This window comes from Hemicordylus capensis, chromosome 9, assembly GCF_027244095.1.
Source record: "Hemicordylus capensis ecotype Gifberg chromosome 9, rHemCap1.1.pri, whole genome shotgun sequence".
NCBI lineage: Eukaryota > Metazoa > Chordata > Lepidosauria > Squamata > Cordylidae > Hemicordylus > Hemicordylus capensis.
This window is the reverse complement of record NC_069665.1, coordinates 1,407,873-1,422,907: the sequence shown is the minus strand read 5'-3', so window position 1 is coordinate 1,422,907 and position 15,035 is coordinate 1,407,873. Positions and strand designations below refer to the sequence as shown.

Sequence of the window (15,035 nt, the reverse complement as noted above, 5' to 3'; positions counted from 1 at the left end):
TGGAGATTTGTTCCCCAGTCTGTCTTCTTATATTTTGCACAATATCAAAGTGTTCACATCTCCAGGGTTGCTTTCAGTCCGTGAGGTTAGCTACCTCACCATGATACAGACGATGTAGCAGCCCTTTATTTTGAGCTCTGTGTGTGTGTGTGTATACAGACAAGCATTGGGAGCAAGAAGCAATTCCCGGAATTCTCCACTTTCTACTATGAAACTCACTGGATGACTCTGGGCCAGTCCTGTATCTCTCAGTCTAACCTACCTTACAGGGTTGTTGTGAGGACAAACATAAAATACATATTTTAACGATATAAAGCTGTTAGTTCTGTTGTCACTTGCAGACTGATATCAATGCCTGGAAACTCCAGGCTGGCTAGTCCTGGAGGGTTGCCCACCCTATTTTGCGCCCGCGTGGACATCATTTGTCCTCTTCTCTGCATGTGTGTCTGCACCAGCTGAAGTGAACCCTTCCTGCTGCATCTGATGGAGTGGGTGACGCTTCTTTCTGCTCAGGGCCATTTCCCGGCCTTCTAGGTGGCACAAGCCTCTTCATCCCTCACTAGGAGGAATATTTATATATACAAATATATTTATATGCTTTTCAACAAAAGACCCCTAAGCGGTATCTGCTGGCCAAACGCCCACCCGGCCCCACTGATTTCATGACCCAAACCCTCCCCCACCCTCCGAGGAAAAAGCTCCTTCGTGGCTCCTGGAAGGGGACTTTGGGTAGGATCCACACCGGAGTCAAGACGAAGCCCCCCAGTAAAACCAAGGCGACAGGCTAGTCTGTCTTAATTGTGCAGCTTTTATAGCCTTCTTCTAGTTTTTCTATGTGAACCGCCTTGGGGTTGTTTTAATGAAAGGCAGCATACACAAATTTAACAAATAAATAAAATAAAGAAACAGCCAGGCAGCGCCCTTCATTTGGACAGACCCGCGTGCGGGCGGGCCCCTCAAATGCAGGCAGGCCGGCCGGCCGGCCATGCACGGCGCGCCAAACAGAACGTGGGGAGAGCAGCGGCGCCACCAACAGCGCCCTGTTCGGCTGCCTGCACGTGCACAGCGCTTCAGCAGCCGCCTCGGAGGAAGAAGCTGCTGCTGCTGCTGCTGCTGCGGGGCCGCGCGCTCTCTCGGGGACGCGGCGCGGGCGCGCGGGCAAACTGGACCGCCTCGCGCTGCTGCTGCTGCTGCTGGACTTGCGAGGAGGCAGGCGGGCAGGCAGGAGGCCGTCCGGCGCGGTTGTCATGGCGACCCTGGAGGTGGCGGCGGCTGCGGCGGCCGCTGCGGCCGCTGCGGCGGCCCTGGGGGACGAGGAGTCGGAGCGGGACAGCGTCCACACCGGGGAGTCCCGGGAGCCGGGCGAGGAGCTGCTGCAGGACCTGGCCCAGCTGGGGCAGCTCGACCTGGCCCGACTCCGCAGCCTGGTGGAGGAAAACAGGTGGGGGGGGGCGGGGCGGGGCGGCAGCTGCTCTTCCTCCTCCTCCTCCTCCTCCTCCTCCCGCTTGGCCCTTCGGGAGGGCGGTAGCCTGCCCCACTCCCTCCAGAGGACGGTAGCAGTGGCCCCCCACCACGGCACGGGCAGGCAGCGCTTGGGGGCCGGCGGAGGGCGAGGCCAGTAAAGAGAGAAGAAGCCCCTACCCGGGCTACCCACGAGGAGGAGGGTGCAGGGCGGGGGGGGGGGATCCCTGCAAAGCGAGCAGGGGTGGGGATCAGGAACAGAGGAAGCTGCCCTCTACCGAGTCAGACCCTGGGTCCATCTGGCTCAGGATTGCCTACCCAGACTGGCAGCGGCTTCTCCAAGGTTGCAGGCAGCAGGAGTCTCTCCCAGCCTGCTATCTTGGAGAAGTTGCCAGGGAGGGAACTTGAAGCCTTCTGCTCTTCCCAGAACGCCCCCTCCCCTGAGGGCAAGATCTTGCCGTGCGCACACATCTCCCATTCAAATGCAAACCAAGGTTACCCTGCTTAGCAAAGGGGACCATTCATGCTGGCTACCACCAGACCAGCCGCCGCCACTGAGGAATCTTACAGACACGTCATCTACCATCCTTGTAAAATAACGAAAGAAAGAATGGCCGTGTTCAGGTCACTTCCCAGACTTGCTGTGAGACCACAACCCTCTCTGGACATTACCTTGCCTGTGCATGCAGGTATCCCTACACATGGTCATATTGTGCCCGGGATCATGACTGCATGTGTGATCATTTTAATTTAAAAGCAAGCCTGGGTCTAGTCCCTCCTGCAACACCTGTAGAGGAGGAGGAATTCAGATGGGACTCCCCTGAATTAAGGGGAAATGCTTGACTAATAAGCAGAAGGTTGCCAGTTTGATTCTCCACTGGTACTACATCGGGCAGCAGTGATATAGGAAGATGCTGAAAGGCATCATCTCACACTGCGCAGGAGGAGGCCATGGTCAACCCCTCTTGTATTCTACCAAAGACAACCACAGGGCTCTGTGGGCATCAGCAGTCGACACCAACTCGAGGGCACAACCACCACCAACACCAACACCCTAGCATGCTGGGAGCACAGAAGGACATGTGTGCTCATGGCATGTGCCTGGGCTGGTCCAGAGAAGTATCATCTGAACTGACCCAAAGTGTCATAATAATACACATAATATTGAACATAATACGTGAATAATTGTAAGTGTGTACAGATCTGTACATGCATACATTTTGTACAGATTGTGCATGAACATAACATGTGAAAAGGCCTTTAAAATGTAGCATGTGTAAAGCACCCTGTGAATTAAGCCAAGAACCTTGTGGCACCTTAAAATATATTGTACAAATGTATTGTAGCAGAAGCTTTAAGTGGGCTCTAGTATTTAAACGCTTCTGCTAAAATTAATCTGTTAGTCTTTAAAGTGCTACAAGACTCTTGGTTGTTTTTGCTGCTGGAAATTACCACAGCTACCCTCTGGAAGTTGTGCACTTGAGAGCTGCAACAGAAGGGAGCCATTCTGCCTAGACAAGCGCCCCCACCCCTGCCCCTGCCCCAGCTGCTTGCTCAAGATCCCCACTGAGGCTATGCAGGGAGACGCAGGCTTGGTCTCTCAATGGTAGGGGTCACCGCCAGGGCAAAGGGGAGGTTCAGCCTCCACCCCACTGGTGTTCTCAAGTTGCCCCTTCCTCCCATTGCAGTGAATGACTGCCATGCCCTCCTGCGGACCAAAGCACTGCCTTTGGGGATAATGCTGCAGACCTGCACAGGCTGGCCCCCACTCGCTGCCCTGGGACTATCAATGGGCTGCAGTATAGGATGCAAAGCGGTGAGAGGACTAAGCCTGCCCTTCACCCCAAACAGGAGGGCATCTAGGACAGGCGCTGACTTAATCTCAGCAGGGCCTTGCACTGCTGACCTGGCTGCTGCTGCTGCTTGGAGGACTTTGCCCCATGGAGGTGGCTGGCGTCCCCTTTAGTCTGAAGTGTGCCTCCTAACCTTAGGCATGAGCACCCGTGTTTGCCCTCACAGGCGCTTGTCTTTCCCCAGACACATCAATGCCATGCTCCAACTTGAGACGGACATATTTGAGAAGTTTTTCTGCCGGATGGAGCCAAGGGATGTGTCGTCAGAGAGACGTGGCTCTTCGCTGGATATGGGGCAGACTCCATACGTGAGCTCCTGGCTTCTTAGTTTACAGGGGTTTGTGTTGCCATAGCGCAGGCTGAGTAAGCTGCCGGGGGTGGGTGGGGCCTGCCTAAAGAAGCTTCTCTCTTGCTCTCTTTTCTCCCCACTGTCACATGCGGGCGCACATCCAAAGTCTAAGTTTTACTCCCAGAAGTATTTGGGAGTGAAGTTTTGGGTAAAACCTTTTTCAGGATCCCTTTTGCTCACCCTGAAATATTTTCTGTACTGTTTCACTTTTGTGACTAGCACACAGAAGTATCCATTCACTTGAGCATATGTCTTTCCGTTGCCCCATCGTGAGGAGAGCGGCACGCTCTCTTCAGCGTCCGAGTACGGACAGCTTGTTCCGCTGAGCCCACTGCCTGTCCGCATAACACTGACATGGAGCAGTCAGGATCTCTGCACACCCAGCAGCAGAGTGATACCACCTTAGGCAAACCCTGCAGTAGCAACACACCTCCCAGCAGATCCCTCCCCAGCATCCATGGCCACGCCACTGGTACAATCTGTGCTTGCTACCACAGTGGAGAGCGGGTCTTGTGGTAGCAAGCACAGATTGTCCCCTTTATTAAGCAGGGCCTGTCTGCCCTGGTTTGCTTTTGGATGGGAGACGACATGTGTGAGCACTGTAAGATAGTCCCCTCAGGGTGAGGGGCTACTCTGGGAAGAGCATCTGCATGCTTGCCTGCAGAAGGTTCCAAGCTCCCTCCCTGGCGTCTCCAAGGCACTTTCCAGATTGCACGCTGTTCAGCAGGAAAATGCTTTGGCTTGGCAGGATCATTTTGAAAACATAAATAGCTTGTGCAACCCAAACCCTACAATGGGAAAGAACAGCTATTTATTTGTGACGCACATGCAGTGTTGTAGGACTAAAACAGAAGGATAAAACCCAAAGGAAGGCTTTGGAGATGTTGGCACCTTGCTGACAGGGCAGGCACTGCGATGTCGGATCACAGGCGGTAGGGAAGCACACTTAACGGACAGTAGTGACACTGTTGTAGCGTGTAAGCTGGAAAGTGCCCAGGTTAGGGCTGGGAGACACTCCTGCCTGCAACCTTGGAGAAGCTGCTGCCAGTCTGTGTAGACAATCCTGAGCGAGATTGACTAATGGTCTGACTCAGTATAGGGCGGATTCTTATGTTCTTAGTCATGGTGCAGGACACCTCCCCAGCTGCCATGGGTGGAAAGGGCCAGTCCGTGCATGCATGGCAGCAGGGAAATGCCGCCTCAGTGATCTCACAGACACAGCCCTCCAGACACAAGGCTCCCACACCACCCTCAGCGGCATGAGCCAGAGCCACCGTTTTGCCCATTCGTGAGGCAGAGCGAGGCAGTCACCGCAGGCGGCAGACTCTGGGGCGCCAGCAGGGTGGCAAGATTCTCCCCCGCCATCAGCATCATCCGATCTGGGGCCAGCCTGACCCTGGCGAGCTTTGCAAGGAGCTTTGCAAGCAGCACAGAGAGAGAAGAGGAGCCTGCTGGCCACCTGCCCTCCTCTTGGCCTCTGCTGCTGCACTTCCGAGGGGTGCAGGGGTTGCTTTGGCTTAAGGGGCCTGGGGCAAGGCAGACTTTTATCTGCACCCCACCTCAGGTACGGCCATACCGTGGGCCACCCCTGACCCTGGTGCAGCCCACATGAGCCTCTAAAGCCAACACACACACTGGGGAGTATCCCTGCTGATTAGCAGCCGTACAGAGGAGCACCTGCGTGTGCACTGGCGACTGCTTCTCTCTCGCCACCCCCAGTAGCGGCCTTGAAACACACTGTCTTATCTAGTTGCACCCAGGAGCCAAACAGGTGGGGAGGTTCACTGTGGGAGGAACTGTGATCAATGGAAACCAGAGTCACTATGTGGACTTCCTCTCTTTCCACACACCCCCCCAACTTCTTGTTCTGTCTGCACAGGAGACTTTTTTGTCTTGGGTTTGTGCCCATCACTTTCCACAGCTCTCCTTCATCCCCCACCCCCATTCCATGCCAGGAGCAGAGCCTGCCCCCCTCCCACTTCAGCCCCCAAGCCACAGCCTAATCTGTCCACACAGACTCCCGCACTGATTTCAGGACAGTTTAAAAACACTACAATTCTGAGATGGTTATTTCACGCACTGAAGAGCTAATCGTCATGAAAAGTGCTGGGAAGAAGGGCTGTTTGCGAACAGCCTACAACTGTGCGCGTAGCCAAGCTGCTATAAATCATCATCTGGAAAACTCCCCCTTTCCCCCTGAGAGTCCTGAATGATAACTCGAGTTAAAGGTAAAGTGTGCTGCTGAGTCAGTTTCAACTCCTGGCGCCCACAGAGCCCTGTGGTTGTCTTTGGTAGAATAGAGGAGGGGTTGACCATTGCCCCCTCCCGCGCAGTCTGAGATGATGATGCCTGTCGGTATCTTCCTGTATGGCTGCTGCCACCAACGGGGATTTGGACCAACAACCTCTGGCTTGCTAGTCAAATCATTTCCCCGCTGCGCCATTAGGTGGCTATCAGAGTGAGTTAGCAAGAAAAAAGGAGGCAGGCTGTTGTAATGAACAGCCCATCATCTAATTTACGCTTCTGTTTTAGATTGTTCAGTTGATCATTGCTGAATCCAGTTTACCGCAACTCCTGTGCAAGTCATCTAACAATTAGGCACCCACTACCCTTTAACCTGCATCCAGGAGAAAAGGGAAACCCAAGCCACGGGGCACTTCTAAACCGGGTGCTTAGTCCAGGATTGCCACAGTTGGTGCACTCACTCTTGGGTCCCCATGGTGTCATCATCCATTTGTTGTCCAGCTATATATCCTCTGCTCTTAAGTCATCGCATTTAGAACTGCAGAAAATGCCACCTTTTTTGAGGATAGTGGGTAGGGCAACACTATGACTGCATGTGAGGATTGTTGTTAGCATAACAATTTTTTAAAAAGAGGTGCATGCCCAGCTAAAAGCAACTCCCACAGAAACAGGAGGCTTGAAAAGGGAGGGTCAGTCGACTGTGTCCCCAAGACACACAATGTTGACTTCAGTGCAGAAGGACCACTGTGGTTCTGCATGTGCCTGCAGGTGGAAAAGCCACAGCTGGCTGGCACTACAAGAAGCACGTTGGGAAGTGCCCAGTGACAATAGATGCACACATGCAGTCACGCTCTTGTGAGTTGCTCTCTAGACCTGTGTGTTAACCTCACGCGTTTCCTTTGGATTGCAGCCACGGAGCAGACGCAAATCTAAATCCCGGATCACAACAGATCGTCTGGTACACCTAACAGTGGAGCAGAAATGCGACCTCGCACAACGGGAGCTGGACGAGACCAGGGAAGACATTCAGCGGATGAAGGAGAACTCAGACAGGATTTTGCAAAACTACCTGGTATAGTTGTCCTTGCATAAGGGGGTACGGACTGACTTGTTCTGTTGTGTTTCGATACTGAACTGTTTGTTCTGCTTCCACTGAGACAACCATGTAGGTACTTCGTACATCAGGGCGAGCTCAGTAACAGTGAGCAGGAGTCTGTCGTTTCTGGCCCACTCAGCAGTCAAGCTGTTGCTTCAGGTGAGGCAGTCTCTGTACTGCCAACAATCCTTATGGCCAAAAAAAGAGGTTCTGTTAGTCACAGTTCATTCTTTTTCTTTCTTTCTGAATCAGTAAGCAAAAAGGGTTAGGGCTTTCAAATAACATTAAAACATGTGACTTCGAGAAACCCTGACCCCCTGAATCCCCCTGGGCTTCCATTCTGATCTGTTATACCTCTTTGCTGCAGCAGTTTATGGGGAAAGGCTTGAAAAACATCCATTCATGGACGTTCTGCAGAATCTGCAAGAAACTGCAGGCTTCAAACAGTTTGTGGTTCTGAGGAGGAAATGACATTTCAAAGACTCAGTCAGGATTGCTGCCGATTGGGAAGATGTGCGATGTCTGGCAGGCCACGTTCTGCAGAATGTCAGATGAGGAGAGACCTTGTTATCCAAGTCCTTGAGTTGTTTCATTCCTCTCTTGTGCTGATTAAAATAGAACAGATGCCTGCTAGAGATGCTGAATGGCTTTGTGAAACGGCTCCACCGTGGAGCTGGGTGGCTGCTTAGCCCATCTCCAGAGAGAGGCCACTTTCCTCCTTCAGTGTTGCACTGCTTAAAGCAGAGCAGCCCGGGTGGTGTGAAAGGGGCAGCTTCAACAGCTGGCAGCTGCCCACTCACATGAGCGCCCAGGAGAGGAAGTCAGGGAACCCGCACACACGGTGAGAGTCCTCTGCCTCTTGGCCCAGCCTCTCGGCCCTGGAGGTCAACCCTAGATTGTCAGCTCTCATGAACTGGGACAGGTTTGGAGAGCTTTTGGAGTGAAGTGTGTTTAACCATGAGACACCCAGCAAGCGCTTACAAGTCCCCCGTTAATTGGCATCTAACAATTGGTCGCCTTGGAGTGGACTATTAGCACTGGCAAGCAGTTGCTTTCTTCACTTGCACCTCTTGCAGCCACTCACCACCTTGGAGTCAGAGAGCGTGGAGCATGCCTGGTCTGTCCCTGTACGGGTGGCTTCTGCCTCAGCCTCCTGGCCAGGTCCCATTTCGCAGAGCAAGTGAAATGCAACTTGTCTTTCTTCCCAATGAATCTGACATCTGCAGGCTGTCCTGGAGGAAGCAGACATTCGCATTGTTGACATTAAGAAAGCCTCAGCGGACTTTGACAGAGACATCGTCAAAACGATCACCAAGAAGAAAGGTAGTGTCATCGCTTCCGACAAGGTGCTGAGATACATGGAAGACAAGATTCGCTCCAGGGTCAGTGGAGACCATTTGTGGTCAATCCGTTCGTTGTTTTTGTTTTGCTTTCATAAAGGGTTCCTTTGACGTTGGCCAGGCTGGCTTCTGGGACTGGTCGCGGTGCCTGTGATCAGCCGATTACCTTTGCAGTAACTCTGGCCGTCAGTTTGTGTTCTTGCTCTGCTGGACTTGCCTGCAACATTGTGGTGTCCACCAAAGAGTAAGACGTTTTTGGACACCTCTGCCTCTGTGCCTGTTCAGACCATTCTTGTTCTATAGAACAAACACTCATAAAGCTTCCCCAGGAGCCCATTGTCAGGGTTGGTTTGTTTTTTACTAGCCCTGGTCCCGTATACTTAACCACCACTGGCCATGTAGAAATGAAAGCGGCAAAACTTTCCCATCCTTTTAGCTCCATGCCAGGAAAAGCTTTGCATGTCTGCCTGCTCAGCTGCTCCTAAAGGCAAAGGAGGAGGGCCGGGCCAGTGAAAAGGGCAGCAGCCCCGCCTATGAAGTCCTGACTCTGTTCTCCCCCGAGTCCCCTTCGTTTCATGTTTCTGGGGTTGTTGTTTTCCCTGTTTGATATCCCTGGTGCATCTCATTGCAAGAGGTTTGGTTCCTAACAGTCCTTCTCCTCCTCCTCCTCCTCCTCCTCCTCCTCCTCCTCCTGGGATCCTAAGGGTTTAGTGCACTGGTGAAAGCTCCGCTGGCTGGGGGTCTGCTCTGTTGCATGCCTAATGAGTAATGTGCTGCTGTAGATTGCCATGCGCAGATGGTCATGGCCATTGCCTGTGCATGGCAGGAGCAGTGACAACGAGCAATTGCTCTTTCAGCCTGCAAGACTGCATCATAAGAACACAAGAACAGCCCTGCTGGATCAGGCCCACGGCACATCCAGTTTAACACCCTGTTTCCCACAGTGGCCCACCCGATGCCTCTGAGAAGCATACAGGCAAGGGCATGCCCTCTCTCTTGCTTTTGCTCCCCTGCAACTGGTGAACCATTCTCCTGTAGAATGGTTCAGCCTTTTATTACATCAGGATGGTAGTGAGATGTAAAGTGTCTTGGCAGATGTTTGCGATGCACCAAACTCTTTTGCCTGAAGCAAAGTTCTGTGCTGCTCAAAAGCTTATGACTCCACCCTGTCAATATATTTGGCCTAGCAGAAACCATTATCAGTTTCCTTGGGTCCTAGCTAGTGTTTCTCACATCTTTTTAGCGTATATTTGCACAGGGACTCCCAAACTTGGGTCCCCAGATGTTGTTGGACTACAACAGCCCCAGTGGCCTTCAGCCATTAGCCAATGGTTTGTTGCTTTGGGTCACCAAAGAGTGTGGCCACTGGGTTTGGTTTTCAACCACAAAATGAGAAGTCCATGACTTCTGGAGCAGCAGTGATTATGGCATTCATGTCTTCATGCGCAGCAGAGTTTGGAAGAAGTTCCTCTTTGATCTAAGTCATCCCTGAGGCCAGGTGAGGGTCCCTGCTATTGCCTGGGGGTTTGCCCTGGCGGGGGAGACTTGCATGCGGGGGGCGGTCATTGCTCCCAACTAAGCCTCAGAGACAAGTGGATGCAGACCCAGGGCCAAACTGCTCCAGTAAAGCTGAGAAAGAAATGATGTGCCTTTCTTTTTTCAGGATGTGCTGAAAGAGAAAGTTCGTCTGAAAAATGACTCCCTGAGAGTCCAGAGGAAGAAGATGCAGTTGCAGCTGAAGCAGGTAAAACTGGAGGCCGCTCTTTGGCCCGAATAGGCTTACTACCGCCTTGTGTTAAGAGTAGGAATGACCTGCACTCAGCTCAGTTCTGTGTACCTCCAGGAATCACTGTGCAGAGCTTGCTTCCCAAGCAGAAAGCAGTTAATGCATAGTGGTGAGTAGTGCAGAGACACAACAGGCACCCTCCTCAGAGGGCAGGCAGTTCCTCTGCACTGGAAGTGACTGGATGCTTCCAGTCCAGTGGAGAGACAGAGCAGACCTACCTGGCTCCAGCAGAGGCTGACAGAAAGGGAGGCCAGAGCAGAAACTCAGACAGAGACCCAACAGCAATGTTCCCTGTGGGTGGCCATTTTGGGCTTCCAGGAGCCCTTCCTGATTTCATGGAGCTTTGTTGGGTGGCATATGGCTCGACTGGAATGGCTGGCAGGGCTTGCTTGACAGCATCGTAAGGCAAAGGAGCCATTTGAAAGGAGGTTCTGATTGCCACCAGCCTCCAGCCCTCTCTCCTCCCTGCCCTCCTTCCATGCCTTTGCAGAGGCACAGTGCCTCCAGTCTCCCTCTTGCCAAGCTAAGCAGCCTCCGTCCTTCTGGCAGGACAGGCTGCATAGCCCGAGACTTCTTGCCGTTGCTCTGCACTGCTTCCACCTTGAGTTTGCTGCTCCCAAGCGCAGGTGGCAGCCAAACTGCAGAGCAGGGCTGGGGCCTGTGCAGAAGGGCCTGGCTCCCGATCCGAGGGCCCGCGCGTGGCCTGCAGCCATGTCAGACCTGGGCCTCAGCTCTTCCAGCGCTCTCCCCGCAGAAGCCCAGCCCTGCTGGGATCTTGGCTGCCACCTGGCCAACCACCGTCCACTGCTCTCCTGCCTTGCAGAAGGAGGAGCTGGGCGAGGCGCTGCATGAGGTGGATTTCCAGCAGCTGAAGATTGAGAACGCCCAGTTCCTGGAGAAGATTGACGAGCGGAACCAGGAGTTGCTGCAGCTGAAGCTCACGGTGGGCCGGGCCCTCCAGATCCTCAACTTCTACAAAGTGAGTCGAGCTCACGCCCACCCCTGGCTGCCCTCTGACTGTAGCGCCCCCCGCCCTCCGTCCCCCTGCTTCTGTCAAGAGAGAGTCCCAACAGAGGCCACCTTTCGCCTCACCGGCTGCATCTCCTCCAGGCTCTGGCTCTGCCCAGCTATGGAGGGCGTGGGAGGGGAAATGGCCTTGTGGCAGTGAGCGTGAATTGTTCCCTTGACTACGCAGGGTCTGCCTTGGTTATGAGCACTGCAGGATATTCCCCTTCGGGGATGGTGGTAGAGCGTCTGCCTGCAGCTACTGAGCTAGAGGGACCAAGGGCCTGACTCGGGATCAGGCAGCTTCCTATGTTCCTCCTGCACCCTCTCCCCTTCCTTCCTTCTTTCCTTGCTTCTGGGTTGTCTTTGCTTTCCTGGGAGGCTCGGCGAAGCTCCACTTGATTGCCTTCACTCTGGGAAGGGTTTTCGTTGAGCCCCTTTGTATGGTCTTCTCCGCTCAGTCACTCAGCCTTCCTGTTTCTTGAACAAAATGCCCAGCAACGAGGAGAAACAACTCGTAAGGCTCCAAGGAGTTTCAAGGAGTTTCTGTATACAGTCCACAGGCTGGACAGAGCCTCACGAGGAATTTGGTGTCCCTGTGGTGGGCTGCTGGGTTTACATGCTGGCCCTTTGCACACCTAATTTCCCAGTTGCAGCTGCTCAGAAGCCACTAGCCGTGTGGCTAGCCAACATTCCAGTGAGTGAAATCAGTCTGGCTGTTGCGTGGAAGTGATGTCCTCTGGGTGTCCCCCTTGCTTACAGGCACACAAGCCGCCCTGCCTCCCTCTCGTCCTGACCATCTTGCTGTATTTCAGATGAAGCTGCAAAACACCACAGCAATGGCCACCCGTCTGGTGAAAGACATTGCCCAGAGAAAGGAGTCCTTGGAGAAAATTGAGCGGGAAGCCGTCCTTGTTGAGGAGGTAGGTACAACGGCAGGCACGGTGGGGAACGGATGCTGCACTGCCAGCTCGTCCTGCACACGGCTTCCCATTGCGAGCCGAGTCACGTGTGCCAATCCAGGGTCGCTCCCTTGGAAGCTGTTCCCAGGCCTAGTTTTGTGCTGGTTTTGCAGTAACAACAAGGTGGGCTTCAGAGCATGACCAGCATCCAGTGCAGTTGCTTCTGATGTCTTTTTGGGCAGCTGCCTGTGGTTTCTCTGACCCCTGGTCCAGAGTACAATTCAGACTGTTCCAGGAGAAAAACAACTCCAAGCTGACAGATCCTTGCATTGCCTAGAAACCAGCATTGCTCACTTAGTGCTAAGTCAATGGAATATTGAAGAACCTGGCCAGAAATTGAAAGCATTGAAATCTGGAACACATCGGATTTCCTGTCCATCGTGTTCTCAGGAATATAAATGCTTAGAACAAAGGAGGGGTCCTTTGGGTGGCAGAAGGAGAGAAAGATAGTGGTGAAGCTCAGTCTCCCTTTGTCTTTTTGCTGTTGTGCATTCAAGATATGCATCCAGGAGTTTCCCCACTATGAGCCTGGAGTGGGTTACCAGCCAGAACCACCCCACAAGAGAGCCAGTCATCAGCGGCAGGCAGGCAGGGTTCCCAGCCTTTCTGTAGCAAGTGTGCCCCTTTGGTCACAGAGCTTCAGCTCAGCTACTCCATAGAGATTGTGTGTTTGTGTTGCGTGTTACAGTTATGAGACCGGCTACTCCAGTCACTCATTTACCTCCAGACTGAGTTACACATGCATGCTCCCACTGAAATTAAAAGGACAAGTAAACTTGTCCCATTTATTTCAATAAGACTGAGTATGAATAACTAAGTGTAGATGTGAGACAATGACTGGAGTAGCCCGTCTCGTAACGGTAACACTTAACTTTGTGTGTGTACACATATATACATAAACACTCAAATGGAAGTGTTACAATTGGGGAGATGGGTTTCTCCAGTCACTGGCTCACCTCTGTACTAAGTTACTCATATGCACTTTTACTGAAATTAATCCTATTAATTTCAATGGGAACATTCAGTGCTAATTTTCTGAAGCCTGTCAGTCAGCCTGAGGGGAGGGGTCTGCTGAGCTTCAGCATGTAGCCAGCCAATCAGGAGCAGAGGAGGAGCGTTTTCACCCACCCCTTCTTCAGCAGACACATCGCTGAGGATGTGTCACTCTAAGCCAGGGATTTTCAGATGGGGAACAAATTGTGCAACTGCAGAGTGGGGAGGCAGGAAGGCCGAGGACCCCTCGGAGTACTAGTACCCGCTATTGGGAATCCCTGCTCTGGAGTAATGGTCCCACCAAAGGCCAAACCACACGTTACACAGGAGATCTGTGATTTATTTTTGCTTCAAAGAAGCAGAAGCCCTGGGGGAGAGACTGTTTAATCCTTTCCCTGCTGCCAGTGTTTCCATGCTCTGAATTATCCTCTCAAGCTGTTGCTTACCCTGTGGAGGGTCAAATGCAAGCCACAAAGCCAGAGAGAGAGTGAGAGTGAGTGCGTGCCACCACCTCTCCAAGTCTCTGTCCTGTTTCTCTCCAGGAGCGGGAGAAGGCTGAGCACCTGAACAAAAGGCTGCGGAGAATACTGTCCGCGTACAAAGTGCCTCCTATCCTTGACTATGTCCACGAGAAGATGGCCGTTCATGAGCTGGAAAATACCATCAAGATCTGGGAGAGGAAGGTGGAGATTGCAGAGGTACGGGTGTCCCTGCTGAGGGGAGGCCCCTGTGAGGCGCACAGCTGACCGCAGCTTGCTGAGCCCAAACTTGCTCCTGATGCCTGAATCGCCCAGTCCTGTGTGTGGCACCAACGCAGAGAGGGACAAAGCTCCCGGCTCGTGTGACCAGTATCCTCTCCAAGAAGGATTTCCGGATGCTGTGGACTACAACTCCCAGCATCCCCAGCTGCAATGGCTTGTGGCTGTGGGTGATGGGAGTTGCAGTCAACTACATCTGGGAATCCCGGTTCCTGGGAACACCAGTCATTACCATTGTGGCCAGTCGGCCAGTCCCTCTGCATTGAAGCCAGCCGTGTTGGGAACCCAGTCACGGCCTCGGCAAAGGAAACGTACCCCCGTTTGAGCACAGAGGAAAGGAAACTGCAGGCTGAGAAGGGCCAGTGGGCATTTGGAGCAGCCCCAGAGCAGCCTTCAGGGGCTCATTCCTGGAGAGGCCCAGCCCAGCCAGGTCCCACCTCCATTGCTGCCAAGGGGTGTTCAGTGCAGGGAGGGCCCTGCAGCGGTCCCCTGGGGAGCCACCCTCCAGGTGAGCCTCTTGGCTCTTGCTTCTGGGCAGTGCGATGAAGCAAGCCCTGGAGGGCAGGGAAGCTGCTGGCCGCCTGCCTCGAGGGTAGGCGGGAACCCCACCCCCTCTGGGGCCAGCCGGCTGCCCCCATGAACTCTGCAAAGCCAGTCCAGGAAAGGAAGCTCCGCAAGGGGAAGGGAGGTCTGGGAGGGGCTCCCCACCCCCCTTGCTGAGGAGCCCGAGGCGGCCCCAAGGTGTGGCTGGGGCCCACTGAGATGGAGGGGGTGGCAGCACTCGGGAGAGCATCCGGGGGGGGCCTGTGGGGGTTCCTCTGGCGGCTGCCTTCATCTGTGGCCCTCTCTGGTGTCCTGCAGATGTCCTTGCAGAGCTATCGCTGTGTCTGGCGCAAGGCGCAGATGGCCAGTCACGAGCTGCAGGCCATTCTCCCCGAGCAAGCCATCTGCTGAGAGAGAGGAAGGTGGGCCGGGAAGGTCTGTCGTGGCTCCGGCCGCCTGGGTCCACCTTTGGAGAGAGCGGGAGCCTCCGCAGCAGGATTCGCACCTCCTCCTCGGCCTCGTGCGACCCTCCCTTCGCAGCAGAAGAGGCCTCTGCTGCACCCGGGCCTGGCAGGGCCCTGCCCCCAGAGCTCCCTCTCCTTCTCCTGGGAGAAGCAAATGCAAATGGTATTTATTTACCCAGAT

The 15,035-nt window shown here is 53.8% G+C and overlaps 1 protein-coding gene across 1 annotated transcript; it reads left to right on the top strand.

Annotated features, from left to right (window-relative positions):
• The first annotated feature begins 1,016 nt into the window (after positions 1-1,016).
• Positions 1,017-15,034, top strand: CCDC113 (coiled-coil domain containing 113). The gene is made up of 9 exons (XM_053271451.1): positions 1,017-1,441; positions 3,499-3,622; positions 6,818-6,979; positions 8,230-8,385; positions 10,007-10,087; positions 10,953-11,108; positions 11,950-12,057; positions 13,632-13,787; positions 14,709-15,034. The coding sequence occupies exons 1-9, from the start codon at positions 1,248-1,250 to the stop codon at positions 14,799-14,801; spliced, it is 1,230 nt and encodes a 409-aa protein (XP_053127426.1). The 5' UTR covers positions 1,017-1,247; the 3' UTR covers positions 14,802-15,034.
• Position 15,035: the final 1 nt, after the last annotated feature.